The sequence below is a fragment of the Lagopus muta genome, chromosome Z, assembly GCF_023343835.1.
Source record: "Lagopus muta isolate bLagMut1 chromosome Z, bLagMut1 primary, whole genome shotgun sequence".
Classification (NCBI taxonomy): domain Eukaryota; kingdom Metazoa; phylum Chordata; class Aves; order Galliformes; family Phasianidae; genus Lagopus; species Lagopus muta.
In genome coordinates this window covers 941854-963188 of record NC_064472.1, presented here as the reverse complement: position 1 = coordinate 963188, position 21335 = coordinate 941854, and the positions used below count along the sequence as shown (strand labels likewise).

General features: G+C 56.7%; 1 protein-coding gene across 1 annotated transcript in view; it reads left to right on the top strand.

Moving 5' to 3' along the window:
• TCF4 (transcription factor 4) overlaps nt 1-21335 on the top strand; it is a 150505-nt gene that overhangs the window by 90870 nt on the left and 38300 nt on the right. Inside the window, 2 exon segments of the mRNA XM_048930550.1 lie at nt 14306-14435; nt 14615-14664. Coding sequence (XP_048786507.1) covers nt 14306-14435; nt 14615-14664 — 180 coding nt within the window.

Below are 21335 nucleotides of genomic sequence, written 5' to 3'. Positions count from 1 at the left end.
CTTGGTTCCATCATAGAGTCATGGAATGGATCTTGGGGCTGGAAGGGACCTCAGGATCACTGAGTTCCACCCCCTGCCCCACGCAGGGCTGCCAGCCTCCAGGCGGTGAGTGGTGACCGATAGGAGCAGAGGGCAGCGGGGCTGCTGTGGGCTGAGGACGCGGTTTGGCAGTGCTGGCCGATCCCAGCATCCTTGCCTTCTGCTCATGGTTTTCCCTCTGCGTGCAGTGAGGGTGAGCTTGTTCCAACAGAGCAGGTGTGGAAGGATCTTCCAGCCCCGAGATCCATTCCACGATCCTGCGATCGAACCGAATCCAGCGGATGCTCATGGATACTTGGGAATGGAGGGCATGCAGTTCCTGGGTGACCTCGTATGGCGTTGCCTGCAGTGCTGGGAGAGGCACAGAGGTGGTGGGAGCCCAGACTGCTGGGCACAGGTTGGGCAGCGAAGGGCTTTGGGCCGTGGATGGGGCAGAACTCGGTGCTGGTAAGACTGTACCCCACCACTTGTGTGCAGGTGGTGAAGAGCTGATGGAGAAACGCCATGGCCCAGTTCAGGCCCAGTTGCCTTCCAGTGTGCCTTCCGCTCTTTCCTTCTGGTTTCGCGAGTGAAAATGCGAGGCATTTTAGGGATGTATTCCAAAATACTACAAATAACAAAACCTGCAGAGCATGGAAGGCCTTTCTGCCGCGTGCATCCACGCTCTTGAAGTGTAATGGAAGAGGGGATGAAGCGTATGACCAGTGCCCAGACAAGAAGGAGAGGAATGATGCTAAGATAAGAACCTCTTGAACTCCTGGAAGGTACAGAAGGAACAATGTGGAGTGCTGAGGGCCGGCTACTGTCTGCTCTTCAGGCTGTGCCACGACCAGAACCAAAGTGGGAACCTTCCGGCGTGGAAGGAAACCCAAAGCTGCAGTTGTGCTGCGGGATTTCTGGCATGTGCTGAGAGATGGGCTTCCCTGGGCAGAAGACAGGGGGAAAAAGGTGGTGGTTTCCAAGGTGCTGGTGGTACCGCGGATTGCTGAGAGCACCCCGAGCTCAGAGCAGCCGCAGCTCCGCACGCTGCTCCCCAGACCCAGGAGGAGCGTGCAGGTTTTGTTGATCCCTGAAAGGTAAATTGCTACCTCCAGATGTGATGCATTGCTCTCTGTAGATGAATTCCTGGAACAATTAAGGAAAACTAAATACTTAACGATATTGAACTTGCTACCTATTCATCTTCTGGTAGGAAAAAGCCAGCAACCCCTCTTTGTGCGAACAGCAGTGATGCTCTGAGGTTTCCTTTCTGTGCGCTGCTTCTGCTGGGGAGAGGAGAGGTTGATGGCAGGAGAGGAGAGGTTGATGTGCAGCTGCCGTTCCCTCAGGATGGCTTTTATTCCCGAATCAGGGGCCCAGTGCTGCTCCTACAGAGGATCACGGCAAGTGCAGCGCTGATGGCGGTGGGAATGGAGGAAGGCTCGTCGTGGGAGCTGTTTAATTCCATCGGAGGGAAGTCAGCTGAGGAACGCGCACCAGAGTTGTCGTCGAGGCGCTTCTGGAGCACTGACTTGGGTGAAGTGAATGACAAAAACCTCATTGTGTTCTATGAAATCAGGGTTTTACACGTTGTCTTCATTCTCTTCTGCTCTCTGTTCCCCCAAAGATCAGTTCTTTTCTGGCTGTGTTGTTCAGGGCTGCTGGCAGTGCTTCATTTGTGCCACTTCAGCCAGGTTTCCTGCCCTCCTCTGTGTTGCCGTAGGTCACAACTGCAGGACCGTGAAGGTTGGAAAAGACCTCTGAGATCCCCAGCCCACCCCACTGTGCCCCCTGTGTCCCCCTGTGCCGCATCCCCGCACGTAGGACTGAAAGGCAGCTGAGCTTTCAAGGTGCTTTCGCTTGTAGCAGAGTCCCCCGATCCCGAGCTGTGCTTGTTTTTACTATTAAGACTTCTCAGAAGTGAGCCTGGGTGTTGATTTTGGACGTGACGTGCAAGAAACGCAGTTGGCGGAGCTTGGAACCATCCCAGTGCTGAAGGCTGGGGCTGGGATGAAGTGCGAAGGTAAAAACGAGTGGAGTTATGCAAGCTTCGCCGGCTTTTCTTTTTTTTCCTTTTCTTTATTTTAAATATCTGCTACCAAAATATAATCATCTCCATCCTGAATGAGATCATATCTGCTCGCCTTCAGCCTGACTCGAGGCGCTGCTGCAGGAAGGGCTGACGAAGGAAATGAGAGATGCGGCGTTTAACCCCTGCGGCAAAATGGCTCCGTCTGTGCCGTCCTTCCCCGCAGCCCTTCCCCACTCTCGTCCCCTCTGCTCCCCCATCTTGCCCTCCTCTCCCACCTCAGGAGCAGGTGGGGGCAGAAGGACGGTGAGCGATGGGGCCTTGAGATGCTCAGGGCCGTGGCTTCCATCCGTGTGCGTGGAGGGGCTCCGGTGGCAGAGGCGTGTGGGTGAATGGAGCCCAGCTGCCTGCCACTGTGCCCAGTGAGCAAACCTGCGCATGACAGCGCAGTCAGGCTGGGAAGGGAATGAATGGGCAGAAAGCCACCGTTCTCTTCTGCCTCCCAGAAGTCCCAGGACTTCCTTTTTCCTGCTGCGAATTACCGAACTGTTGCAACATCTCCGATTATACGAAGAGAGATCCAGCAAGGGGGAAAGAAAGCGAGAGGAGCCATCTGATATCTGTGTGCTCCTGTGCTTCGTCAGGAGCAGGACACATCTGTCCTGCTCTGGTGCTTCGTTCGGCTGGGACGAGCGCGTGCTCTGAGGTCGGGTTGTGACCTGAGCCGCTGCCGAGTGCCTCCTGCAGGAGCGGCTGTGGGAGCAGCGTAGGGCGAGGAGCTCGGAGCCGTTTGCTGGGCATGCAGAGCTTTCTGCCTGTGCTGTGATGCACCATGCAATCCTCACCTCCCTGCAGAGCTTTTGCTGCTCGTTTCGCCGTTCCTACGGCCTGAGCGCAGTGGTGGGGAAGGCAGAGCTGTGGCCGCAGACGTGGGGCGCACACAGGGCTGCGTGTGGGTGCGGAGCTGCTTCCAAGCTGTACTTTGTGGATGCTGGGGGCAGAGAACTTCCCTGTTTTATTGGTATCGTATACCATAAGTTATTCAATTTCATCTCTGTAATACACCTGCAGTAAAATAACAAAACATTACTGCACTTAAGGAACATGTGTGTGTGTGTCGCAGCGTTCCACCCCTCCCTTCCAAACAGCTGCTTATGGATTTCGAGATCCATTGTACGTTATTCCCCAGAGCCCACCTCTAATAATCGAGACGCATCTGCCATTGCGGTATTACAGGCGTGTGCAGTTTTATTGCAAACTGTACCTGTATAGAAAAGAAATGAAGTAACTCCTACCTCGGTTCAATGCTACCTTTTCTGAGGGTCGTATTGCAGAGCCCTGGAGCTCGTTTTGTTCCTCTGCTACAAATCACGGGGCGGTTTTTGCTTAGTCAAATAAGATTTCCTCGTGTTTGAATGGCAGGATCCCTTCACCTGCAGCGGTTCCTGCTCTGCCTGCTGTGGCAAACACACAGCAGAGCTGCATGGGATGCTGAGCGACACCTCGGCTCGCAGGGACCTCCTTGCTCACCCATCTCCGCAGGTGGAGGAGTGCCACATTTGGGTCCTCAGCTCCTTCAGCACGGAACCCAGTGGAGCTCGGAGGTGCTGGCTGGCCTCGCAGTTGGCCATAGGATGCAGCTGGGATGGAGGAGAAGACGACTCCCGGCCTGACTGTGTCACAGGCCAGCAGAGCATGTGGACAGGTGACGCTTTGCCTGCCGTGAGAGCAGAACTGCCCAGCATCCCGGTGGGGCTGGGGAGCTTCAGCTGCTGCCACATGCAGTGATTCATACAGGAGGAGATTTACCTCTGCCATCATTTCTTGCTGTGGGAGGTGGATCCGTGGCTCCAGGAATCACTTCACGTGCTCCTGAGCTCCTGCCATCATGGGCACGTCGTGGGCCGATGCTTTCGATGTTATGGCACTAAAATAATGGCATAGGAGATAAAATTTCCCTGCTAAAAAGGCCCAGACTTCAGTTTGGATGCCTGAGCGGCTCATGCAGCACAACTCCTCACGCATCCAGAAAGACACGTTGTCGTTGTCCGTATCGTAATTGAAGAAATGCTAAAACCCACGGCTGCAATTCAGTGGTAAAAGGAAGCGCTTTCCTCGTGGCCCTTCGGCTCAGATGTGAAGCTGAGGCCTATTTTGTTGGAAGTGAGCATTCCAAGGGCACCTTTCTGGAGCTTATAACCTGGCAACAGAATAGCACTGCTATTTGTAATGTGCAGTAATAGGTTTGTGTTGGGGTTGAGCGCTAATAGGGGCTCGGTTTGCCTTCGCGGTGGCTGCACTCTGACTTCCCGTGCTGTCGTGGGTGTGATAAACAGGGGGCTGAGGTCCGCCTGCGGGGGGACGCGGTGGGTTGCGACCCCACTGTACAGCGTGCTGCTGTGTCAGGGCTGAGCAGCGCTTGATGGAGGACCTCTAGCAGGAAGGTGGGCAGCTTTCACTCATTCTGGCGATTTTAAAGGCTCGGAATTGACTGCTGAGTGCCCAGGTGGATGCGGGGCTGACAGGCAGGGGTGTTCTTGGCAGGTTTCGCTTCATCTGAATGCATAAAGCCTGCAAAGCAAACAAAAGAGGTCACTGCAATGCTGGCTGAAACCATTTTCACCGCGCGCTCAGGGCAGGCTTTTGTCGAGCACCCACGGCTTTCTCCGCTTTCTCCCTGCCTTCCCATCCCTGTGCTGACCAGCCCGCTCCTTCCCTTCCCATCCGTGAGGCCGATGGCGGCGTGCTGAGGAGGAGCTCGCCGCCCAGCATTACCAGGGGTTGTGATGGACGTCACATCGGATGCGGATGTGGGGAGGAAGCCTTGATGTGCAGCCGCTCCGTCGGTCCCTGACGCCCCTCCGAGCCCGGCTGGCTTCTAGAGCAGAGCTGCCTTTGGTCCTCCCTTCTGTTCTGCCCTGCATCCTCGTTCCTGGGAGGCCCTCTGTGACTCAGGCCTTCCTGCTGGGGCTCTGGCTGTTGCTGGAGGACCTTTCCTCTCTGCTGTTGTTGTGCCCAGGCCCACGAATGGGGTCTCAGCCTCTCCCAGTGCACACAGACAGGGACGATGGTATTTCCTGCAGGTTTATGGGGCTCCCATGGTTGCCACGAGCCCACGTGGCCGGCGTCGTTTGCCGCGTGGCGCCGCATTGCTCACTTCCAACAGACCATTTCCAATGGCCTTTTTACTACCCAGAAGTTGCTCTGCTCCCCCCCCACCCCCTCTGACATGTGGTTACCTGCTGCTTCCAGGGGAATGAATAGCATCTTTAATCACGCTTAATTACCACGCAACTGCAGGCAGGAACTTCGCATCCAGAGCAGCTCAAGATGGAGAAACGAGATCCTTTGCAGGCCCAGATGCAGATCCTAAAAAGGATCGCTGTTTTCAAAGCGTTTCAAAGAGATTTAGTCAGGATCTCTACTTTCTAAGGGCAGCTACTCATTCATTTTCTACAGGCCTTCAGATTTCTCTTCTTCTGCAAACTTCCTTGCAGCATTTCCACTTGCAGCCTCCGTGCTGTGTGCTCCTGTGGAAGGTCCAGATGAGTGCCAGCCCACTGCCTGTGTGTATTTAAGAGCTTCCCAGTCAGCTCCCCATGCCTGATTTTCACAGCAAGCTCTTTGAGTGGTGATAGATGGAGAGAAAATAAACCCGCTTGCCTCACCTTGAAGGATGGTTTCTGTGCTGCTTTGCCTGGCAGCAGCTCTGCCCCCAGGGCTGACCTTTGCTTCACGGCTTAGAAGAGGTCTGGTTGGGTGGCCCTACTTGAGCAAGGAAGCTGGACCAGATGATGATCAGAAGTCCCTTCCAGCTTCAGCCATTGTGTGACTCTGTGGTTACCTCTGAGAAGTGAGGTCCTCAGTGGAGGTACGAGGATGCGAGTCCTGCCAGCTGCTCTTGTACGCAGCAATGAAAAGCAGCTGCTGTCCTCCTGCCTAAAAAAAGGAAGCCTGCTGATGCTGCAGGGTCTCTGCTCTTTGGATCAGAGCTGGATGGCAGTCGGGGTCCCTTCAGCTCTGTGCATCCCGTCTCCATGCCCTCCTCAGCCCTCGTGTCGTCGCTCTCACCCAGCTGAGCAGCAGCATTTCCAAAGGAGGCTTGACTGCTCCCTCTGTCCTGGAGGGCGCCCTGCACACGGTTGGTGCTGAACAGATCCACAGCACTGACCCTGCAGCAGCCAGCTGTTTCCTGATGTCTTTTCGGCGGCCGAGCTGCGCCTGCCAGGCACTCAGGTCCAGCCAGTGTTCAGCAGCAGTGGAGAAGTCAACATTTCGGTTTGGTTTTGAAGTTAATGGCAGCCTACAGCCATCTGTCTGCAGGCTTACAGGCCTGGCTGCTTTATTTTCTGTGTGCTGTTCTCTTCCTTTGAATGCGGGTTGGCTGGTTGAATCCTGCTTGGCTTTCTGGAGATGTTTTTGTTGCAGTCAGGCTGTGCTACAGGTGGAATTGCACACGTTCTTGTCTTTCTGGAGAGTAATGCATATAAAACCTAATAGAAATCAACCCTATCACCGGTGCGTGGCTCTCTTGGGGATTTCTCTGTTGCTTTTTGCACACCGTTTTGATATATAGGATTGCCTTTCAAGTGCAGGTGGTGAGTAACAGTGTGCTGCGACAGCTACAGCTTTTAGGACGGAGATTTTTAATCTGAACGTAATGCAAAACATAGCAGTGACTGCCAGCACAGCACAGCATGGTGTGGAAAAGCACAGCAGAGCCCCCAAGGGGGACGTGGGTGAGATGGGTGCAGTCGGTGCTCTTCCAGCAGCATCAGAAGAGCTCTGCAGCCCTCCTCCAGCTATGGGTGGCACGAGGAGGCCGCTGTCGCTCCTGCTGCTCTGTGGCAGCACATCCTGATACCCTGAGCATGCAATTGATGGGACTCTGCACAAGCAGCACAAGCAGCTTTGAAATCACCGGGGTACAACAGGGTGTGTGGTTTTAAGTGATCCTGCGGGGCTCGGTGAGGCTCCTGCTGCACGCACTCTTCTCCCTGGCTAGGAGCAGGGCGATGCTGTGCTGCTGCCCGTTCGTTTTCCACTTCCTAGGAGCTCTCTGAAGCTGCTGGGATTTGCAGCTCTCTGCTTCTTTTCCTGCCTCATTCTTGGGCAGAGCGGTGATGCAGTGGCACAGCTGCCCTTGGAAATGCTGGGGTCACCATCCCTGGAGGTGTCCGGAGCCATGGATGTGTGGCACGTGGGGATGTGGGCAGTGGCACGGTGGAGTCGGTTGGCCTTGGGAAGCTTGGAGGGCTTTTCCACCCTTAAGGATTCCACGATTCCGTGCTCCGTTCCATGATGCAGAAGTTCCACAGTTCCACGTGAGGACAGATGGAGTCAGACCTTGGAAGAAGAAGTAAGAGAAGGGCAGAGTTGGAGAAGACACGAGAGCAGAGCTGAAGGAAGATGTGACCCCTGCAGCACTTCTGAAATGGCTGCTGGCCCCCAGGGCGCTTCTATCGAGTGCTGCTTTCCCCCCCAAAAAGCAGCAGTGTTTTGGAGCCCGAATTAAGGGCCATGCCCCTGTCTGCAGATGCGCTGTTGCTGCCAGGGTTTGATCAGGCTGCTGGCTGCACCCGCTCTGGGTGGTTAACAGGAATGGATGTGAAGTGCTGGGGGATGTGAGTGCTGGGGCTGCTCCCTCTGCGCAGCGCAGCCACAGCTTTTGGAGCCCAGGCACCCTTCATCTTGCTGGGCATTCTATGGCAGCGCTGAGCAAGCTGCAGGGCTCCGCTCCGACTCTGACATTCACCTGGCTCAGCAGAAACAGGCGCTTTGTCTTCCTTCCCATTTCTCACAGCAGCTGAATGCCCATCCCTGCTCAGAGGGATTTATTTGCAGCCCGCCGTTGGGTTCCAAGGCACTTCTCCCCACTCTCTTTTTGCATCGGGGTGCAGGTTCTGCTTGGCAGCACCCAGCCCTGTCCTGGTGCAGGATGCTGGAGGATGCCCTCGTAGCTGATGCTCGCAGGCGGGTCGTGGCTCTCCCAACAGAACCTCTCTTCTGCCTTAGGAAAGGGGAGGCCGCTGTTTGTCTTAATGATGAATTAAAAGAAAAGGCATCCTCAGAGGGACTGACAGTGCTCAGTGCTCGTCTCAGCAAGAATGAAATCCTTTCATTCTTGTCATGTTCCAAGGGAGGGCAATAATTATGTCACTGGAAGTGGGAATGTAGCCACAGATCAGCCTGGTGAAGAGTGAGGCGTTCGGAGGTGTTGCTCCCCTCTGGGGCAGGGCGCTGCCTTGAGCTGTGTGCCGATGGCTGGCTTCTGCCGCCCTGTAAAAATCACTGCAAAGCTTTGCTCGTTCGTCAGCTCCCGAAACCCAAGTGATTTCGGAGGGTTCTCCGCTGGCTGCAGCTCCGTGTGCTCCGGTCAGTGCCGCTCCACCGTCAGTCCGCAGCTCTGCAGCATCAGCAGGGCCACAGCTCTCAGCTGCCTCATCTGCTGCCCTGCAAGGCCTTACAGCCTGTGCTGTTGCAGTGTGAGGCTGAGCGCCCACTGCTGCGGTTGCTGGAGGTGCCAGCTGTGCTGCGTCCCCGCTGCTCCGCGGCACGAAGCGTCGCTCTGCCCGCGAGGTGTGAGGTGCCGCCGACCGTGGATGCGCACCCACATCTGCGTTGCCTTACCCACCCCTGTTCTCCCCATCAAATGCCTGGGGCAAGGCAGGGATGGTGCAGGGTGATGTCAGGGCTCTGTAGGCGCTCTGGGCTGCCCCTTCTGCCCCAGGCCTTGGGGCCTTGCCCTTCTTGCTGCCGGTCGCCCGCCGGCACGCACTGCTGCAGGCGTTGTTTGGGCTGAGGAGCGTTTTGAAAGGCTCTGATCATCCGGCTGGCTTTTGCTGTGCTAATGAGAGCAGTGCTCTGAAAGACTGCAGATGACCAAGTGAATGCCAGCACTGCTTCCTCCTGCTGCACAAAGGGATTGAACCCAGCTCGGGAGCTTGGGGCCTGCGGTGGGATGCTGAGGGGCTCTGGGACCGGTCGCAGAGCACTGCAGCCGGGTGCAGGATGTTGGGATCAGGCACGGGGTGCTGGGTCTGGGTGCGGGGCGCTGGGATCAGCTATAGGGGGGGTGTAGGGTCAGGCACGGGGACCTGGACTGGGCGCCGCTCCTTGGCCAGCAGCAGTGGGGAGCGTCTGGAGGTGGTGTGGGGCACCCGGTTGTATTCGTGCACGTGGTTGTGCACCGCTGCTTTGGTGCTGCGCATCATTGCAGGCCTGTGCTGCCGCTGCTCTGTGCAGCAGTGGAACTGTGAGTGTGGTCACTTCAAGGGCTCTTTCCACCCCGAGCCCTCGAGCAGAAGCTCAGTGGCAGAGAGTCGCAAAGGGAGCAGATTTGCTCAGCGGAGGAGGAATCCCTTCTTCCCCTCAGATTTTCGGTTCAGGTGAGCCGCTTCTTATCATTTCCTCCTGAACACTGGAAGGTGAAGTATTTTCATTAGGCTGGAGCTTCAGGGAGAGAAAAATATGGAAGACTGTGCGATTGGTGGTAAAATCATCCACCGCAAACACAAATGACGGGGATGGCAAAGGCGGAGAAGCGACTGAGCTTCGGTGAGCATCGAGCTGCACTGCCATCATCTGAGCCACGGCGTGCGATGGCGAACGAAGATGGGAAAAACGACTTGAGGAAGGCATGAAGCTGAAGAGCAGCTTTAGGTGACGCGGATGAAGAGAGAGAGAAGAAATGAACAAGAAGTAGAGAGAGAAGAAATGAACAAGAAGTAGAGAGCGAGGGCCGGCGGCGTTACGGCACGAGGGCTGGGTGAAGGCGAACTGCTCAGGCCTGATGGAGAAGGACAGAAGAGGAGCAGAGCAGGCGAGGTGCTGCCCTGCGAGCGGGGGGAGCGGAACAAAAGGTTTTGTGCTGCCAGACAGAGCAGGAAAACGAAGGCGCCGAGGCCTCCCTCCCTTGGTGCACGCAGAGCGCAGAGCCCTGCGGAAAATGGGTCTGCGCGGCAACTTCCTTTGTCCTTTGGAGGCAGGCGTTTTTGGTGAACGCTCTTCAGAATCGCTGTTGGTTTAGAAGAAGGGAAAACAGCGCCTTTGCTTTGAAAACATTCCCGGTGAAGCCCACGGAAATGGTTGCCCTGTTTGCCGTCCGTGGTTTTTGCAATTTACACTTGGCATTAGAGAGAAACGCTGGGCGCAAACGAGACGGAGAAGCTTTTGCAGCGAGCTGCCAAATTTCCAAAAGCTAAAGAAAGGAGTATTTGTAGGAATTGGACAGATTCTGAACAGATGCCCCGAGAGTCACATGATAAGTGGAAATTCAGTTTCATGATTGGATTAAAAACAGAGGATTGGAATCACAGAAGGAAATAAGCAAGGAGTGATTCAGATGCGGACGCAGCGTTACTCGGTTAACTTGACCTAAGTGAAAATACATAAAGCCAGGGCAGGGCAGCGAGGGGAGATGGTGATGGGGAACCAGGCTGCATCCTCTGTTTCACAGGGGGGGAAGGAAGCGGGACAGCGGCCTTTCATTAGCTTAGGAGAGAAGAGAGGGACCACAATGTGAAGCAGGGGGGCTGTCAGCAACCTCAAGCTGCTTTGTTGGCACACATGGGGCAGAACAGGCGCCGCAAGGTGCAGCGCTGCTTGACGTCGTCATGGCGGGCACCGGGTGCAGCATGCAGGTTCCCAGTGCCAAGGATGGAGGCAGCACGCTTTGTTGGTGCTCTTTTTCTTCCTGGGGGAAGCTTTGATGCTGGAGGGGCCTGCAGTGTGTGGGTCGGTGGGCGGCTGCGGAGCGGGCCTAACAAACAGCCAGGATCCCCCTGCAGCAGCAGCAGGAAGAGCAGGGAGGCAGGAGCGCGCAGGGCCGGGCAGGACGGCGGTGTGCCTGCTGGGTGCTGCTTGAGCTGCCTGTGCTGCAGCTGTGCAGGGCTGCTGGGTGCCAGCATCACGCCGACCTGGCACTCAATCAGCAGAGCTTCATCGCTGTGTCGCTTCCCGTTTTCCCTGCCGCATCCCTTTGCTTCCGGATCGCGGCTTGGCACAAAGAGGGCAAAAAAAGAAGAGTAAATATATCAGTTCTCAGCAAAAAAATAAAGAAAAAAAAGGCCTTTCTGGAAATATTTTCCCCTGATGGGTGTTTGCAGAGGCTTTTGGGTGATAAGCTTGCAGGACATTCACCTTTAATCTGAATGAACGCCGCAGCGACAAAAGGCAGCGCTGCCGTACGGCGCCTCACCTCTTTCTGTGGGGAAGGAAATGCTGCTTTTAAAACCAGTTTCCCAGCTGGGTGGGCACAGAGCAGACATATAAATGTCACAGCTGCTGGCGTTCAGGTGATTTTGGTTCCAAAGAGCAGCGTTTGTCTTTTCCAGGGGGGTGCGGACGTTCCTTTGCCGTTCTGTGCGCGCATTTCCAGCCGGCTGCGGCTCTTTGTCTGGTTGTCTCCGTGTTGCGGGCAGGACTCCCAGTTAGCGACTTGTTTCACCAGTCAGCAGGGCTGAGACGGGGCGGCAGCAGCAGCCACAAAGGCAGAGGCACCGAGGAGGAGCAGCGCAGCGCGGCTGCAACGCTGTGGGACTCACAGCACCGTGCTGAAGGAGCTGTAGGGTTTTCAAGCGGCGCGGCTGCAACCAGAGGCGCCCCGTGCAGGACATGCAGGCACGCCAAACCCTGCTTTGGAGAGCGGAAGGGAGCCGGATGAATGAACACTTGGGGTTGAAGCTCATCTTTTTGTGGTGGTAAATAGGAGCTGTGATGCTGCGTAGTTGTGCCAACCGAAGGTCTGGCTTGGAGACGCGGCCCTGCGCTCTGTCGGCGCTCTGTCGGCGCTCTATCGGCGCTGTGTCGGCGCTCTGTCGCGCTCTTTGTAGCAGGCCGCTGGCAGCGGCACCGGCTGCCCGTTGTTCTTCCCTCAAGCACCTCGGGAGCAGCGCCCGCGTGCTGCCGTCTGCCTTTCCTCCCCACAACAAACCCTTTTGTGCCCCGAAGCAGAGCCGCCCCGCATCCCACCCCGCACCGATGACGCTGCCTGCCGGCCCGCGGGCGTTGCGAAGCGCAACTGGTGGCAACGAGGAGCCGCGCGGCCGTGCCTGCGGTCGCATCCCGTTGGGTCTCCTTCCCGTAGGAAGCTCTGCATCTGTTTGCGGAGAAAGATGTCGAGATGACAGAGACAAAAACAGCATCGGGGTGTGCGTGTGTGTTTTCAGCTCCGAAGGCGAATCTCCGATAGTTTGCAAACGCTGCCTTGTGGAGTTTTCATCTCAGTGCAGTGAGAGCCGGGCGTGCAGGGATTTGAGCGGCTGAGGCTCCCTGACGTATGGATCCTGGGTTTAGCGGGTCTGTCTTTATGTTAGAACGTATACAAGTGTGTGACTGAAGGGGATTTGGTTTCTATCGTCCCGCAGCGCTCCGAGGCGCTCGCTCGGCCCCGTGCGTCGCCGATAAGCGGATGGCCGTTTTCTCCTGGAGCTCCGCGTCCCTTTCTGGCCGTGATGCGGTGGAGCCGCAGCCATTTGCGCTGGCGCAGGTGTTGTGCTGAGAGGAGCCGAGTGGCTGCAGGTGTATCTCTGATGTGAGCAAGAGGTGAAGCTTGGAGCGGCGATGCTCGGCGTTGGGCTGCGACGCTCGGCGTTGGGCTGCGATGGCCGGCAGCGCGGCGATGCCAGCGAGCGGCACAGGATGCACCGCCTGTCCGTCCATCCATCCATCCTCCCATCCATCACCCCCTACATTTCAGTTATGCTGACCTGGGAACTAAAAGCAATATCGCTTTCCCGAATCCAAACTTATCCTGAGCCGTGTTTTGGAGGCGCTGCAAAAGAAGAAGGATGGTTTAATTTCTGCTTTTCCCAGCTCGCGGGCCGTATTTGACCAACTGCTTTCAGCCGAAGACGTGGCACTTTGTTGAGCTATTTAGGAATCAAAAAGACTGCCTTAATTTAAGACAAGGAGGCTTTGTTTGAGTTGGTGACTGCCTTGTGAGATTTTTCAGTTCTCAGCGGGTTAACCAGGGAACAGGGGCAGAGTCATAATTGGCCTATTTAGAGTATTTTGCATGTGAATGGTGTGTTAGTGAAGCATTACTAAGTCTGTTGTGAGTGACATGGTGATTAGAATTTAGATTAGGGAAAACACATTCTGTACTTTATCAAGTACAGCAATTAGTTCAGTCAGTAAAAGTTGATTACAAGTCACGATAAAGTTGGATTTTGGGGTGCTTCGTGTTGAAATTTCGTTATTAAGCGGTAAACTCGGGCCTCTTTGCGGTTGTTTGGGGCTGTTTGGGGTTATTTGGGATTATTTGCATTAATTTGGGGTTAATTTGGGGCTATTTGGTGTTATTTGGGGTTATTGGGATTATTTGGGGCTACTTGGGACTCTTTGGGGTTATTTGGAGTTATTGGGATTGTTTGGGGCTATTTGGGGCTATTTGGGATTATTTGGGGTTATTTGGGATAACTTGGGGCTGTGTGGGGCTATTTGGGACTATTTGGGTTTATTCGGGTTTATTTGGGGTTATTTGGGCTCCTCTGAGCCTCCTCTTCTTCAGACTCCAGGTCCTCCATGAATCACTGGGGTCCTCCATGAATCACTGGGGTCCTCCATGAATCACTGGGGTCCTCCATGTCCTTCTGAGGTTCTCCATATCCCACTGGGGTTGTCCATTTCCCATTAGGGTCCTCCATTTCCTTTCGGGGTCCTCCATGTCCCACGGGGGTTCCCATGTCCCTTTGGAGTTCCCATGTCCCACTGGGGTCCTCCATGTCCTACTGGGGTCCTCCATGAATCACTGGGGTCCTCCATGGACCACTGGGGTCCTCCATGTCCTACTGGGGTCCTCCATGAATCACTGGGGTCCTCCATGGACCACTGGGGTCCTCCATGTCCTACTGGGGTCCTCCATGAATCACTGGGGTCCTCCATGGACCACTGGGGTCCTCCATGTCCCATTGTCTCTCCATGGTATCCCCCTGGTGTCCCCACTCCCTTCAGGAGGTTGTCGAGTGCCATGAGGTCTTCCCCCTGGGCGGCCGTTGCTGCCGTTTCGCCGTGGTGTGAACGGTTCGGCGCATTCCGGAGGCTCCAATGCGTCGCTTAGCGGGGCTGTGAATGTTTGTGCAGCGCCGGCTGTGTTTGCATGAGCGGCCTGGAGCGGCGCCGGATGCGGAGCTGCCCCATGGGCTGCGGGTGCTTCGTGGCCGCGTGGGGATGCAAGCAGCAGCTCCGCATGGCACACACACACACACACACACACACACACACACACACACAGACCTCTGTCTTTCTGTCCTCCAGCAAAGTCTCCTGGCCGGGGAGATGGACATCGGCAACCCCGGGGCGCTGTCCCCCAGCAAGCCGGGCTCCCAGTACTACCAGTACTCCAGCAATAACCCGCGCCGCCGGCCGCTGCACAGCACCTCCATGGGTGAGTGAGCAAGCGAGCGCCTCAACTGCGCTGCGCACGCAACAGCGGGCTGCATGTGTGGGGTTGCACAGTGGCTGGGGGGCTGTGGGCACCGCGCCGAGGGCAGACTCGCTCTGTAGGAGCTGTGACGGCGGCCTGCTGGCCTTGACCACGACGCCGTTCTCTCTCTGTCTTTGCAGAAGTTCAGACAAAGAAAGTTCGGAAAGTTCCTCCGGGGTTGCCGTCCTCAGTAAGTACCGCGCGGCGCGGCCTGGTGCGGTGGGGAGGGATGGGGTGGGATGCGGCCATTGGCACCCATGGGTGATGGTGCTGGTGCCCGCAGTGCCTGTCCCAGTGGGAGCCCCACGTGCTGAGAGCTGTGGCAAAGGATGGAGGATGGATCTTGTGGGAGGTCGATGAGGCCTTGGGGTGCTGGGGCCCTTGGAGGTCAATCCTTGGTGGGGTCAATCCTTGGAGGTCAGCCCTTGGAGGTCAATCCTTGGAGGTCAATCCTTAGAGGTCCATCCTTGGAGGTCAATCCTTGGAGGTCAATCCTTGGGGGTCAATCCTTGGGGGTCAATCCTTGGAGGTCAATCCTTGGAGGTCCATCCTTGGAGGTCCATCCTTGGAGGTCAACCCTTGGAGGTCAATCCTTGGAGGTCAATCCTTGGAGGTCAGCCCTTGATGGGGTCAATCCTTGGAGGTCAATCCTTGGAGGTCAATCCTTGGAGGTCCATCCTTGGAGGTCCATCCTTGGGGTCAATCCTTGGAGGTCCATCCTTGGAGGTCAATCCTTGGAGGTCAATCCTTGGAGGTCAATCCTTGGAGGTCAATCCTTGGAGGTCAACCCTTGGAGGTCCATCCTTGGAGAGCAAAACCCCACGAGGTCATCGGGGAGCTGGATGAGTGCCGGCGGCTGGATGTGAGCCTGCGCTCCGTCCGGGCGTCCCATGCAGCGCAGTGCTGCTGTGGGCAGCGCAGGGGTGAAGGAGCCCAGGCTGGGCTGGGAGCTGGAGGAGTGTTTGGTTTGTAAGCAGGCCGGCTTGAAGGCGCTCGTTGTTGGTTAATTTGTGAGCGGCCCTGTAAAAATCTGGGTGATAAATGGTAACAAATACGTCGCATCGGCTCCCTGTTATGGTGTGGAATGGCTGTGAGTTCGACAGCAACACCGAGGGCTCATCACAGCTCTGCAAACAGCAGGGCACAAACTGCGGCCTGCTGCCTCCCATTGCTCCTCCTGGGCACATGGAGCAGAAAGGAGGGGAGGTTTGGGGCAGAAATGGCTGCTGGCTGCCACAGCTCGGTTCCTGAGCGCCAGGGATGCCAGGCTGCAGCACCGTTGCTGCTTTGAGGGGAGGTTTGGCCTCCCCTGCTGCCATTACCACCCAACGCAGTCGCTGTGATGTGATGCCTTCATTTCCAGTCCTCCTTGGACTCCTCTACGACTGTGCCTGGAGCTGCCTGCATCCCACCCAGCCCACATAGAGGTGCATTTCTTTTCCATAGCTGGGGGCTCCATTTGTGAGCCCTGGGCTCGGCTGTCTCGTGACTTCACTGCTCCTGGTGGAGCGGCGCCCATCAGTTCCAACCCCCTGCTATGTACCAACAGCAGCCCAGGCTGCCCAGAGCCACATCCAGCCTGAATACCTGCAGGGATGGGGATCCACAGCCTCCTTGGGCAGCCTGGGCCTCCCTGCCCTCACTGTAAAACACTTCTTTAGCTTGAGCTTAGACTCCCTCTTCAGAGCACGGCAGGTAGTGCAGAAGGCATTAATTCTTCGCGGCCGTAGCGCCCTGATGGATGCAGGCGATGGCTGAGCGCTGCGGAAAGGACAGAATGAAAGGACAGAATGAAAGGACAAAATGAAAGGACAGAATGAAAGGACAGAATGAAAGGACAAAATGAAAGGACAAAATGAAAGGACAAAATGAAAGGACAGAATGAAAGGTGGCCCGGAGTCTGCAGGTCTGAGTTCTGCAGCTCTGAGTTCTGCTGCTGTGAGGTCTGGGCACCCCATGCACTCTGAAGGCGTTCAGGGTAGGCGGTGCTGCAGTGAGGACAGCAGGGTTGCTGTTTTATTCCTGATGCCTGCAAAGCATCGCTGCAGGGCTCCTTGTTTGCTGCAGGTCCGGCTCGGCTCTTGGGCCTTGCGGTCAAGGCTGTCATGTGGCATCCAATGTGTGCCTGTCTCCGGATGAGGACAGCTCACACAGCACAGAGTGGTGGGGAATGGGGGGTGGGATGGGTGGGCAAAGGTGGGGGGTGGGATGGGTGAGCTGGGTGGCGTGGTGGCTGTGTGGTCCATGGGCTGTGTGGTCCATAGGCTGTTGGCATGGTGGCTGTTGGCATGGTGGCTGTGTGGCTTGCTGGATGTGTGGCATGGTGGGCTGTTGGCATGGTGGCTGTGTGGCATGGTGGATGTGTGGCATGGTGGGCTGTTGGCATGGTGGCTGTGTGGCATGGTGGATGTGTGGCATGGTGGCTGTGTGGTCCATGGGCTGTTGGCATGGTGGCTGTTGGCATGGTGGATGTGTGGCATGGTGGATGTGTGGCATGGTGGCTGTGTGGCTTGGTGGATGTGTGGCATGGTGGCTGTTGGCATGGTGGCTGTGTGGCATGGTGGATGTGTGGCATGGTGGATGTGTGGCATGGTGGATGTGTGGCATGGTGGATGTGTGGCCCATGGGCTGTTGGCATGGTGGCTGTTGGCATGGTGGGCTGTTGGCATGGTGGCTGTGTGGCCCATGGGCTGTTGGCATGGTGGCTGTGTGGCATGGTGGGCTGTTGGCATGGTGGCTGTTGGCATGGTGGCTGTTGGCATGGTGGATGTGTGGTCCATAGGCTGTGTGATCCATAGGCTCTGTAACCCCATAGGCTCTGTAACTCCATAGGCTCTGTAACTCCATAGGCTGTGTGATCCATAGGCTGTGTGATCCATAGGCTGTGTGATCCATAGGCTGTGTTGTCCATAGGCTGTGTGATCCATAGGCTGTGTGATCCATAAGCTGTGTGATCCATAGGCTCTGTAACTCCATAGGCTGTGTGGTCCATAGGCTGTGTGATCCATAGGCTGTGTGATCCATAGGCTGTGTGATCCATAGGCTGTGTGATTCCATAGGCTGTGTGATCCATAGGCTCTGTAACCCCATAGGCTCTGTAACTCCATAGGCTGTGTGTCCATAGGCTCTGTAACTCCATAGGCTGTGTTGTCCATAGGCTCTGTGATCCATAGGCTCTGTAATTCCATAGGCTGTGTGATTCCATAGGCTCTGTGATCCATAGGCTCTTTAACTCCATAGGCTCTTTAACTCCATAGGCTGTGTGATCCATAGGCTCTGTAACCCCATAGGCTCTGTAACTCCATAGGCAGTGTGGCTCCATGCTCCTGGCGCTGCCCCCCATGTGGCCGTGAGCAGTGCAGCATCCCTTAGTGTGCATCCTTGCCCATCGGCGGCTGCGCGGCACCTCGTTCCTCCGCTCCCGGTTCATTTCTGATTCTGATGAGAGCAGTTTTTGTTCCAGCAAACACACATTTCGCTTTTTGACCCCGGAGCATCTGTTAGGATTTTGTTTTTCGTGCTACTTTGGCATTCTGGAAGTGTGAATGTCTTTCGTATCTGCTGAATGCTATTTAGGGATATTTATGATCACCTCGCGGTTACGCGGGGTGAAGCGTCTTTTCAAACAGGCAGGAAAGCGTTCGTACGAGGAAACAGATTGCTTTCAACATGTGCTTCCTGGGACAGTAAAAAGAACAAATTACATTTAGCGCCGCGTAGCCAATGCACAACCGCGTGCTTTTGGGCGTCCCGAAGCCGGGCGCTCGGTTCTGGCCCCAAAAGAAGCCGGCTGGGCCCCTGTTCCTCTCCCATCCCTGTTCCCATCCCTGTTCCTCTCCCATCCCTGTTCCCATCCCTGTTCCTCTCCCCATCCCTGTTCCCATCCCTGTTCCTCTCCCCATCCCTGCTCCCATCCCTGTTCCTCTCCCCATCCCTGTTCCTCTCCCATCCCTGTTCCTCTCCCCATCTCCCTGTTCCTCTCCCATCCCTGTTCCTCTCCCATCCCTGTTCCTCTCCCATCCCTGTTCCTCTCCCATCCCTGTTCCTCCCCATCCCTGTTCCTCTCCCATCCCTGTTCCCATCCCTGTTCCTCTCCCATCCCTGTTCCCATCCCTGTTCCTCTCCCATCCCTGTTCCTCTCCCCATCCCTGTTCCTCTCCCATCCCTGCTCCCATCCCTGTTCCTCTCCCCATCCCTGTTCCCATCCCTGTTCCTCTCCCATCCCTGTTCCTCTCCCATCCCTGTTCCTCTCCCATCCCTGTTCCTCTCCCATCCCTGTTCCTCTCCCATCCCTGTTCCTCTCCCATCCCTGTTCCCATCCCTGCTCCTCTCCCATCCCTGTTCCTCTCCCATCCCTGTTCCTCTCCCATCCCTGTTCCTCCCCATCCCTTTTCCTCTCCCATCCCTGTTCCCATCCCTGTTCCTCTCCCATCCCTGTTCCCATCCCTGCTCCTCTCCCATCCCTGCTCCTCTCCCATCCCTGCTCCTCTCCCATCCCTGCTCCTCTCCCATCCCTGTTCCTCTCCCATCCCTGTTCCTCTCCCCATCCCTGTTCCTCTCCCATCCCTGTTCCTCTCCCATCCCTGTTCCCATCCCTGTTCCTCTCCCATCCCTGTTCCTCTCCCCATCCCTGTTCCTCTCCCATCCCTGCTCCCATCCCTGTTCCTCTCCCATCCCTGTTCCTCTCCCCATCCCTGTTCCTCTCCCATCCCTGCTCCCATCCCTGTTCCTCTCCCCATCCCTGTTCCCATCCCTGTTCCTCTCCCATCCCTGTTCCTCTCCCATCCCTGTTCCTCTCCCATCCCTGTTCCTCTCCCATCCCTGTTCCTCTCCCATCCCTGTTCCTCTCCCATCCCTGTTCCCATCCCTGTTCCTCTCCCATCCCTGTTCCTCTCCCATCCCTGTTCCCATCCCTGTTCCTCTCCCATCCCTGTTCCTCTCCCATCCCTGTTCCTCCCCATCCCTGTTCCTCTCCCATCCCTGTTCCCATCCCTGTTCCTCTCCCCATCCCTGTTCCTCTCCCATCCCTGCTCCCATCCCTGTTCCTCTCCCCATCCCTGTTCCCATCCCTGTTCCTCTCCCATCCCTGTTCCTCCCCATCCCTGTTCCTCTCCCATCCCTGTTCCCATCCCTGTTCCTCTCCCATCCCTGTTCCCATCCCTGTTCCTCTCCCATCCCTGTTCCTCTCCCATCCCTGTTCCCATCCCTGTTCCTCTCCCCATCCCTGTTCCTCTCCCATCCCTGTTCCTCTCCCCATCTCCCTGTTCCTCTCCCATCCCTGTTCCTCTCCCATCCCTGTTCCTCTCCCATCCCTGTTCCTCTCCCATCCCTGTTCCTCTCCCATCCCTGTTCCTCCCCATCCCTGTTCCTCTCCCATCCCTGTTCCCATCCCTGTTCCTCTCCCCATCCCTGTTCCTCTCCCATCCCTGCTCCCATCCCTGTTCCTCTCCCCATCCCTGTTCCCATCCCTGTTCCTCTCCCATCCCTGTTCCTCCCCATCCCTGTTCCTCTCCCATCCCTGTTCCCATCCCTGTTCCTCTCCCATCCCTGTTCCTCTCCCCATCCCTGTTCCTCTCCCATCCCTGCTCCCATCCCTGTTCCTCTCCCCATCCCTGTTCCCATCCCTGTTCCTCTCCCATCCCTGTTCCTCTCCCCATCCCTGTTCCCATCCCTGTTCCTCTCCCATCCCTGTTCCTCTCCCATCCCTGTTCCTCTCCCATCCCTGTTCCCATCCCTGCTCCTCTCCCATCCCTGTTCCTCTCCCATCCCTGTTCCTCTCCCATCCCTGTTCCTCCCCATCCCTTTTCCTCTCCCATCCCTGTTCCCATCCCTGTTCCTCTCCCATCCCTGTTCCCATCCCTGCTCCTCTCCCATCCCTGCTCCTCTCCCATCCCTGCTCCTCTCCCATCCCTGCTCCTCTCCCATCCCTGTTCCTCTCCCATCCCTGTTCCTCTCCCATCCCTGTTCCTCTCCCCATCCCTGTTCCTCTCCCATCCCTGTTCCTCTCCCATCCCTGTTCCTCTCCCCATCCCTGTTCCCATCCCTGTTCCTCTCCCATCCCTGTTCCTCTCCACATCCCTGCTCCCATCCCTGTTCCTCTCCCCATCCCTGTTCCCATCCCTGCTCCTCTCCCCATCCCTGCTCCTCTCCCATCCCTGTTCCCATCCCTGTTCCTCTCCCATCCCTGTTCCTCCCCATCCCTGTTCCCATCCCTGTTCCTCTCCCCATCCCTGTTCCCATCCCTGTTCCTCTCCCCATCCCTGTTCCCATCCCTGTTCCTCTCCCATCCCTGTTCCTCTCCCCATCCCTGTTCCCATCCCTGTTCCTCTCCCCATCCCTGTTCCTCCATCCCTGTTCCTCTCCCATCCCTGTTCCCATCCCTGTTCCTCTCCCATCCCTGTTCCTCTCCCCATCCCTGTTCCCATCCCTGTTCCTCTCCCATCCCTGTTCCTCTCCCCATCCCTGTTCCTCTCCCATCCCTGTTCCTCTCCCCATCTCCCTGTTCCTCTCCCATCCCTGTTCCTCTCCCATCCCTGTTCCTCTCCCATCCCTGTTCCTCTCCCATCCCTGCTCCTCTCCCATCCCTGTTCCTCTCCCATCCCTGTTCCCATCCCTGTTCCTCTCCCATCCCTGCTCCTCTCCCATCCCTGTTCCTCTCTCCATCCCTGTTCCTCTCCCATCCCTGTTCCCATCCCTGCTCCTCTCCCATCCCTGTTCCTCTCCCATCCCTGTTCCTCTCCCATCCCTGTTCCTCCCCATCCCTTTTCCTCTCCCATCCCTGTTCCCATCCCTGTTCCTCTCCCATCCCTGTTCCCATCCCTGCTCCTCTCCCATCCCTGCTCCTCTCCCATCCCTGCTCCT